Source organism: Dermacentor albipictus, chromosome 6, assembly GCF_038994185.2.
Source record: "Dermacentor albipictus isolate Rhodes 1998 colony chromosome 6, USDA_Dalb.pri_finalv2, whole genome shotgun sequence".
NCBI classification, from domain to species: Eukaryota; Metazoa; Arthropoda; class Arachnida; order Ixodida; family Ixodidae; genus Dermacentor; species Dermacentor albipictus.
This window is the reverse complement of record NC_091826.1, coordinates 130,380,345-130,390,582: the sequence shown is the minus strand read 5'-3', so window position 1 is coordinate 130,390,582 and position 10,238 is coordinate 130,380,345. Positions and strand designations below refer to the sequence as shown.

The 10,238-nt window shown below is 45.0% G+C and overlaps 1 protein-coding gene across 5 annotated transcripts in view; it reads right to left on the bottom strand.

Annotated features, from left to right (window-relative positions):
- Window positions 1-210: 210 nt before the first annotated feature.
- Window positions 211-10,238, bottom strand: part of LOC139061367 (uncharacterized) — a 409,988-nt gene continuing 399,960 nt past the window's right edge. For all 5 annotated transcript variants that reach the window (XM_070541329.1, XM_070541330.1, XM_070541328.1 and 2 more), the window contains one exon: window positions 211-1,163. In XM_070541329.1, the coding sequence (XP_070397430.1) occupies window positions 777-1,163 (387 nt within the window). In that variant the 3' untranslated portion in view covers window positions 211-776. The remainder of the gene's footprint in view (window positions 1,164-10,238) is intronic.

Genomic DNA, 10,238 nt, shown 5'->3' with positions numbered 1-10,238 from the left:
TGATGTTTGCTTGTGCGGGCGGAAACCATGCATGTTAATTCGGTTAGTAAGCGAACCTTTCCAAATTTACACAGCCGATAAAGTATCCTTACTCGTTATAGCTGTATACTAACTACATATCACAATATAGGCTTCGCCTTCCGCACGAAATTGGGATTTGTTTTTAACACAATATTGTTTTCCTACGCGATTTGTATTTGATACTTTATTCGGCGATTTCGCCAATTCACTCATTGAAAGCATTGGTTGCTTTTATGCGTAGTTACGTGCGTTCTAGTATTAGGCAATTTTCCCTCTCTGCACTGCTTTTTAGGCTTTTGTGCCTGTATATTTTGTTGTGTTTTTATTTTCAATATTGGAACTTTGTGCTCACAATTCCTTCATTCTTTAGGTCTTTTCTGTATCAAACTACTTGTAGTACGCTATTTCACTTGAGCGTTTGTTTTGTTTCGCTATTTTTTTGTATTTCTTGTCGTCCATGTCAGTGGCTTCGGGCTTCAGACACAGTCATCTTTCCGACTGTAGCTTCCTGTCAGCGGTCACTGAGTTGCTTACTGAAACGCATAAGGAACGATATAAAGTGCACGACAATGGTCTTGTCTTTGTTCATCCGGTGAATGTTCTTAGGAATTCATGTTGCCGAAAGCAGGCGTGTGAACGTCGCAACTAGTACGAAGGATAAAGCGTTTGCAATTTTTTTTTTCTTTCCTGCCCTTGCGTACTTCTGCGTGCCTGCCTTCAGTGCCGTGGGATTTAGGAGCGTAGGTAGGGCAACTTTAGAACTGCATGGTTTCCGATTGGTCGAGAAGGACTTGAAGTTTCCCGCAGACGCTGTTCGCTGTGAAGCCATTCTCCTTGTGGGCGTCACCAGCGTTCGTAAGGGCCTTGCAGAAGCGGTCGTGTGCCTCCGAACACAGCGCCGCGTCGATATCCGGCAGCGCCGTTCCTCGCAGCAGCGCCGCGAGCAGTTGCCGCAGGTGCTGCGGCAGCACGTATCGCTTGCCGGGCACCAGGTGCAGGCGATGAGGCAGTGTCGTGTAGGGCAGCCGGGCTACCGCAATGTGGCAGTAGTCACCCAGCGCTTGTGCACGGTTGGACAGCAGCGCCGCATACGTTGTATGGTGCAGCTCGTCCATAGCGCTCTCGCTCACTTCACCCAAGTCCTAAAAAAGAAACAGAAACACAGTTTCTATCACAACTCTCACACAATTCCAGTTCTCATAAGATATATATTCATTTATACTTTTTACTGAAACAATGAAGTACTCACAGCTTATAAATACAAATGTGACAAGGTCATAAGAACAAGCTAACCTTTTACTCCCAAACGATAAAACCTCCTAGGTTAAAGTTAGAGCCCTATTTGTGGCAAACTTAGTTTGGAATCGATTGCTCCGCCATACGTATAGGTGTGTATTCAATTTCTGTGCTTTCGTCCTAACCTGAAGCAATCATTGTTCTCATGTGAAAACATACGACTGAGTTTTTGTTACTAGTATTCGGTTGTAATAACAAATTTCTTTGCCTATAACCACTTCTACTTTGTCTATATCCACTTCTAATACCCGTAAAGTAATGTGTGTACCGCTATTCCGATGCACTTTGCAGGTTTATAACGTGCATTCCGTTCTGCATGGCGGCTTGCTCCCATTCAGTGTCATCCAAAATTAGTCGGTCTCGCGTAGGGGCATGGTTTCTCGCCTTAGGGCAGACGTGTGCAATGCTTCACTTTGTGCGGCAAGAACCTCAAGTCGACGAGCTGCACGAAGACCGAAGAGACTTCTGTCTTCTGGACGTACACTCATGCAGTATTTCTAGTGAATCGTACTGAGCAGTGAAAAAAGAAACTGCTGCGAAACTGCAGTTCTGAAAATTAAGACAGGTTCCTAAGCTAATTCGTTGACTTACTCTAAATATCGAAGATCTGAAGGAGACCAACTTTGAGCCAACTAGCGCAGTTATTTGCTCGTATAGAAGCGGCACTATCAAACCCATTGACATGGCAACTCTGCAAATAGCGATTGTGATGATGACTCATCGAATTAATTGCAAGCGAAGCCTTCAGCAGCATTGCCAGTTCAATATGTTGGTAGTTCGTCGTACAGGAGAGCGGCTCAGAAACCCCACAAGAACGATGTGATCGATACAGAAGGAAAACGTACACACATCGCTGTACATTCAACGAAACGAATATATTGCCAGTGGAAGCGATCCGTATAGAGGCTCTATTTTCGACACAGATGGTGGCTGAACTGCCGCTGTTATCTGCCAAGTTAGCGCTCTTATTTGCTCTCGAAAGGTGACTTGTTTTAACATACTTGTCGGGAAGCAGTTTGCAAAGCGTGCGTTCGCGTTTTAGTCAAGATGGCGAAGCGTGACATGGAGCTACAGACTTTTTCGAATATGACTTCATTCTGGTCCATGCAGGCTAGGTATATATGTTAGTGTTTAAAAAATAGAATTAATGATTGCATGCAAACCCCGTGCAATGCATCGGCAATTTCGCGACTACATCATAGCGTTCTAAGACAGGCCCATGTCTGCACTTGTTGATTGGCTAGAGGAATATGACAGGGGCATAGCACCACAGAAAGAGCCGTTTTTAAACAATAATTTGGCCCGTGCGTGACGTTGTGGTGGGCCAAGAATGTAGAGATTTTCCGCCATCATTTGTCGTGCGACTAGCCGCGGGAGATGTGGTAAAGACTAAACATAACCAATGAGGGCCCAGAGACGTGTGTATCGGAGCATTTTCCCCGTGGGCTTGGTCATGAAAAGCTGTTACTGAAAGTTCGTGCTGATAACGTATGCATCTCTCCACGAGTGGTGTTGGCATTTGTGCTTCGGAGCACCATTACGACACCTTTATTTGAAGCATTATTGGTTTAACATTACAAATTTTGTGCGACTTGTTACACTTTTCACTGCTGCATTTGTATTGCAGTCAAATTAAACAATATTTAAAATAATGAGAGGTTACTCACGTACTCACGTACCCCAGTACTGATGTACGGGGCAGAAACATGGAGGCTTAGAGAAGAGGGTTCTACTTTAATTGAGGGCGACGCAACGAGCTATGGAAAGAAGAATGATGGTTGTAACGTTAAGGGATAAAAAGAGAGCAGATTGAATGAGGGAACAAACACGAGTTAATGACATCTTAGCTGAAATCAAGAAAAAGAAATGGGCATAGGGCACTGCGAACACTGCGAGCTTTTTAATCACCAGATCACCAGACACTGTCGCACTGGAAAGAGAGAGAAACCACCGACGGCGGCTCCTTTTGGAATCCTCGCTCATCCAGAAGACGCCGGCTAGTATCAACCGCCCGTGAGGAACAGCTCCCGCCGTTTATTATCGACTTCTACGAAACGTATCTGCGCACCTATCGAACAACGGAAAACGCATATAAGCACTACCACGCCTCGAGGCATTTCACTCCTGAAGAAGGAGCCCGTCGTGGTCCGAGACATCTGGTTTTTAAAACAAATTTTGGTTGTAGTTTCCCTTGGCTTCATTTCAGTTGTCGCCAACCAAGCAGATAGCTGCAGACTGCTTACGTTTACCTCTAATGGTACAGCGCAGACAGCGATGCCGTCTATGGCTAGGATCCAGGGATTTTTTCGTGTCCGTAGCGTCGACAGAAATCCCAAGTGGGCCAATCCCGGCGGCAATGCAGCGCCTGCAGCTATGGCTAATAAGGCTGTAAAGCAGAGGCCTGAAGCGACTGTACAACACAGCTTTCGTTTCAATAGGAAACCCAAAAATAAAAAAGCCGTCGAACCACATGACTGAACAAGAGGCGCAGGCGCTCTTCCACATGCGCTGCCGCCAAAACCCCGCAGGTGGTCGTTGTCGGAAAGTTTGACGTAGACATCTCGAAACCGGAAACGAAGCACTGGTTCGCCCATTTTGCGGAAGAATTTGGCCTCGGTTATCAACCACCTATTGTATACGGCTCATGCATCGCTTTAGTTTTGGCCATAAACATTTCTCAAACAAGAACGGAAAACATGTGTTTGTATCATAGCAAGCACAAAGCAATTTAGCGCTCAGTTCAAAGTAATAAATAAAATAAGGGTGTTAACTGCACTGAAACGTGTTTGTGTCGTACATCACTCTGAAGAGCAATGTGCGCAATTGGCGCATATCATGGGATCGATGTTTGAGAAGTCGCTCTCCGTTAGGCGCAACATATAATACGAACCAGAAAGTCTTAGCCCTTATTTTTTTTAAGCTAAAGTAAGGTACATACATACATACCTTACACTATTTTCTACTTAGTCTCCACACCGGTACAGACATTTGTCCCATGGCAGAACTAAATAATAGATGCCCCAGAGGTAGAATTCATCCTGCTACATGTGGAACCACCGTCGGACTGCTGTGATGTCTTCATCGTTGCACGTGAATCGCTGTACTACCAGCTGCTTCTTCAGCGGACCGGGAACGTGGAAGTCACCGCGGGCGAAGTCCGCACTGCTTGTGGAGGTAGCGCGCAGATTCACTTTCAGCATTGTAAACAAGCGTGTAATGTCTATCAGTGATGCACGCGCCCTCCCCGAACAAACATTGTCATGCAAGTCGTATTGGCCTTTTGCGAATTCGCACCACCCCCTCACCCTTCTCAAAATGAGACACATGTCCCCATACGTAAGTTGCATTTCCCTGTGGATTTCGATGGGCGTTCGACCTATAGAAATGGAATCACACTTCGTTGATCGTAGGCCATGTGAAGCACATCCACTATCTTCAACAACTGACAGCAGCGCAGTGCCGTGGAGCTACCGGAAGATAAGGCCGGTCTGCTCCAAGAAAGGTCCACCACTGGGAATGGATATGTTGACTTCGCATTTACAGCAGTAATTTGGCAAAAAATAGGGGCAAAGACGTCCTGATTCGCCTTCGTATCTGTGGCTTCGTTGACCAACCGCTTTCATAAGAGTGGATTGGCGGTGTTTTTGCTTCTATTTCTTCATTTATTTTTGGTTACAATAAATATAGCCATCACCCCTTGGCTGAGCTCTCTTTGTAGGTATGTGTCATAGTATGGAAATCGTAATCATGATCAACACGTGGCGATGAACTCAATGATATAGCTAGAAATAGAAAGATAATGTTACTGCGCAACCAAGAGTAGCGCCAGTCAGAAGACGACTTCACGTGTAGAGGTGGAATCACTTTTGACAGCCATCTTGCTTTTGCATCGTTGTGTCTCTTTCAAATATTGCAAATACATCGTTATATATGATTTCTACAACGTACCAAATTGGTGGCAGGTGCGGGATACCCACGAAAAACAACAATGGAGCTCCTCAGTGCTCGTCACCTTGGACTGCACAACATGACGGACGAAATAGGACCCGAGATGGCGCGGCCCACATCAAAGCCTACAACGCCGACGGTTGTGCTGGATCAGCCGCTGGATCTAGAAATGTTCTGCCGCAGCGACCACCTCGACGTGAGAGACTAGATCACTGCGTATGTAAGAGCTTGTAGGTGCCCACAACATATGGTGTCCGACGATTATGTTGGCAACTTGGTCTTCTACTTACGCGGCACGGCGAAGGTGCGGTAACACAACCACGAGCAAGAGCTTAACGAATGGTACACGTGCAAATAGAAGCTGAGGGACTTATGCTGCCGTCCCACAGGGCGGAAGAGCACCGCTAAGAAAGAACTAGTGACGTGCGCCCAGACGTCCACAGACTCGTACGTCTCTTGCATCCAGGATGTACTGGCTATGTCCCGTAAGACTGAGAGCGGTATAGCTGAGTGGGACAAGGTTGGGCATGTACTGAAGCCGATCGTTGACGATACATTCAACCTGCTCATGTGCGAAAATTGTGGAACAGTGGACATCATCGTCATCAGCCGCCTATTTTATGCCAACTGCAGAACGAAGGCCTCTCCCTGCGATCTCCAATTACCCCTCTCCTGCGCCAACCGATTCCAACTAACAACCTCAAATTTCCTAATTTCGTCGCACCACCTAGTCTTCGGCCGTCCTCTACTGCGTTTCCTTTCTCTCGGTACCCATTCTGTCACCCTAATGGTCCAACGATTATCTAATCTGCGCATAACATGACCTGCCCAGCGCCATATTTTTCTCCCAATTTCAATTAGAATATCGCCTATACGCGTTTTCCTCTGATACAAACCGCTCTCTCTTTGTGTCTCTTAAAGTTATGCCTAGCATTCTTCGTTCAATCCCTCTTTGAGTGGTCCTTAACTTGTTCTAAAGCTTCTTTGTCAGTCTCCAAGTCTCTGCCCCATATGTCAGCACCGGTGAAATTCACTGATTGTATACCTTCCGTTTCAATGATAAAGGTAAGCTTCCAGTCAGGATCTCACGATGTCTGCCATATGCAATTCAACCCATCTTTATTCTTCTGTTAATTTTCTTCTCATGACCCGGGTTCACCGTGATTAGTTCGCCTCGGTAAACATACTCCTTCACAGACTCTACAGGCTCACTTGCGATCGTGAACTCTTGTTCTTTTGCCCGGTTATTCATCATTATTTTTGTCTTCTGCATATTAGTCTTCAACCTCACTCTTACACTATCCCTGTTAAGGTCCTCAATCATTTCTTGTAATTCGTCTGCATTGTTGCTGAATAGAACAATGTCATGGTCATACCGAAGTTTGCTGAGGTATTCACCGTCAGTCCTTACTCCTAAACCTTCCCAGATTAATAATAGCTTGAACACTTCTTCCAAGTAAGCAGTGAATAGCATTGGAGAGATTGTGTCTCCTAGTCTGACCCCTTTCTTTATAGGTATCTTCCTACTTTTTTGTGTAGAATTAAAGTGGCTGTGAAATCTTTGTAAATATTTTCCAGGCTATTTACGTAAGCGGTCTGTACAGTTGATTACGCAATGCCTCTATGAATCTACGCAAGCCAAATAGAGAGGCGTATTGTACTCTGCAGATTTCTCGATAACCTTATTAATAGGATGGGTGTCAATAATTGTAGAATATCCCTTCCTGAAGCGAGCCTGTTGCCTTGGTTGACTAAGTTCCTGTGTTGCCCTTATTCTAAAGGAGATTACGTTGATAAATATTTTGTATAGTACCGGGAGTAAGCTAATGGGCCTATAATTTTCTGTTCTTTAACGTCTCCTTTTTTGCGGATTAGTGCAATGTTTGCAATCTTCCAGTTTTCTGGGACCTTCGTAGTCTTTAGACACTTCGTATAGACCCCCACCAGTTTTTCTACCATTAGGTCTCCACCATCTCTCAATAAATCGACTATTATTCCATTTTCTCCTACCGCTTTTCCCCATTTCATGTCTTTGCACGGCCCTTCTGACCTCATCTATAGTAATAGGAGGAGTTTCTGTATCCTGTTCCTTTGTTTCGAATGGACTACTCCTGAGTCCTCAGAGTACTGGTCAGCATAGAATTCTTTCTCTGCTTTTATTATTCCTTCGAGATTGCTGATGATATTACCCAGCTTATTCTTCACTGCGTACATCTTGGTTCGTCCTATGCCAAGTTTACTCCTTCCTGATTTCGTGCCGCGTCCATTCTTTACGGCTTCTTCAGTCATTCTGACGTTATAATTTCGAATATCACTTATTTTTGCCTTGTTGATGAGTTTTCACAGTTCCGCGAATTCTATCTTATCTCTTGAGTTGGACACCCATTCTTTGTCGTTTCTTTATGAGGTCCTTTGTTACTTGGGAGATCTTGCCTACTGGATGCCTTGGTGCCTTGCCTCTCACTTCAATTGCTTTTTCCGAAGCCAGCCTCGTTACTGTTTCAGTCAATACCTTTATGTCATCATCATCATCTCTCTGTTCTAAGGCTGCATATTTGTTTGCAAGTACCAGCCTAAACTTGCCTCCTGTTACCCTTACTATTTATACGTTGACCTGTTTCTTTTAGACCAATTTTACTCTTCCTCTGTTCAAATTGAGGTGAATCCTAGCCCTCACTAACCTATGATCCTTGAACTTTACCCGATCTATCACTTCTACGTCCTGCACGTCTTGAGTGGTCCTTAACTTGTTCTAAAGCTTCTTCGTCAGTCTCCAAGTCTCTGCCCCATATGTCAGCACCGGTGAAATTCACTGATTGTATACCTTCCGTTTCAATGATAAAGGTAAGCTTCCAGTCAGGATCTCACGATGTCTGCCTATGCTGGGATGATCATCCTATGCTGGGATGGGCAGAAAGTATGAAATCAATTTCAATTCTTTTTTCCCTGTTAGGACTTACCCAGGCACATTTTCTTTTGTTCTTTCCTGAAAAAGGTGTTGAATATTCACAGCATATTCCTTTCGGCGAATTCTGCAAGCATCTCTCCTCTAGCGTTTCTAGAATCGACGCCGTAGTTGCCAATTGCCTGTTCACCCACCTGCGTTTTCCTCTCTTTTGCATTGAAGTCACCCATTACTACCGTGTACCGAGTTTGCACTTTTCTCATTCCTAAGTCAACATCTTCATAAAACTGATCTACTTCCTTAAACCACAGGAAGTCGGAGCGTAGGTTTGTACTACCTTCAATCTATACCTCTTATTAAGTGTGAATACGACTACTGCTACCCTCTCATTAATGCTGCAGAATTCGTCAGTGTTGTCCGCTATGCCGTTGTACATTAGGAATCCTACCTCGTATTGTTTCTTATCAGGGAGATATCTATAGCAGATGACTACGCCGGTATTTAGCAATGTATAAGCCTCACGAGTTCTAGTCTCACTAAGGACGATTATATCCCAAGCAATGTCTGATAATTCCTCAAACAGTCCTGCTAAGCTATTCTCACTCGACAGAGTTCCGCTGTTAAAGGTTGACAGGGTCAGTTTCCATTGGCGGCCTGTCCGGACCCATACGTTCTAGCACCCTCTGCGGCGTTACATGTTTGACCGCCACCTTGGTCAGGTGCTCCGCAGCTGCTGGGGACTGACGGTCATGGGTTAATTGTAGATATCATCAGGGAACTTGTGGCCTAATCTCCATCAGGGAGACCAAATCCTGTTCTGGTGAGGGAGTGCCTTTTTTCAAGCTTAATCAGCATCAGCATCAGCCAGGCTACGCCCACTACAGGGCAAAGGCCTCTCCCATACTTCTCCAAATATCCCGGTCATGTGCTACTTGTGGCCATGTTGTCCCTGCAAACTTCTTAATCTCATCCGCCCACCCAACTTTCTGACGCCCCCTGCTGTGCTTCCCTTCTCTTGGAGTCCAGTCCCTAACCCTTAATGACCATCGGTTATCTTTCCTCCTCATTACGTGTCCGGCCCATGCCCATTTCTTTTTCTTGATTTGAACTAAGATGTCATTACCTCCCGTTTGTTCCCTAACCCAATCTGCTCTTTTCTTATCCCTTAACGGTACATCCATCATTCTTCTTTCCATAGCTCGTTGCGTCGTCCTTAATTTAAGTAGGACCCTTTCGTAAGCCTCCAGGTTTCTGCCCCGTAGCTGAGTACTGGTAAGACACAGCCGTTATACACGTTTAGTTTGAGGGAAAATGGCAGCCTGCTGTTCATGATCTGAGAATGCCTGCCAAACGCACCCCAGCCCATTCTTATTCTTCTGATTATTTCAGTCTCATGATCCGGATCCGCAGTCACTACTTGTCCTAAGTAGATGTATTCCCTTACCAGTTATTAGTAGATGTATTCCCTTACCCAATCTGCTCTTTTCTTACGCCTTAACGTTACACCCATCATTCTTCTTTTCATAGCTCGCTGCGTCTTCCTCAATTTAAGTAGAACCCTTTTCGTAAGTCTCCAGGTTTCTGCCCCGTAGCTGAGTACTGGTAAGACATAGCCGTTATACACGTTTAGTTTGAGGGAAAATGGCAGCCTGCTGTTCATGATCTGAGAATGCCTGCCAAACGCACCCTAGCCCATTCTACTTCTGATCATTTCAGTATTATGATCCTGATCCGAAGTCACTACCTGCCCTAAGTAGACGTATTCCCTTGCCACTTACAGTGCCTCGCTACCTATCGTAAACTGCTGTTCTCTTTCGAAACTGTTAAACATTACTTTTGTTTTCTGCACATTAATGTTTAGGTCCACCCTGATGCTTTGCCTGTCCAGGTCACCGAGCATGCATTGCAATTGGTCTCCTGAGTTACTAAGCAAGGCCATATCATCAACGAATCGAAAGTTGCTAAAGTATTCTGCATTAACTCTTATCCCGATTCTTCCCCATCTAGATCTCTGAATACCTGCTGTAAACACGCTGTGAATAGCATTGGAGATATATAGATATATATA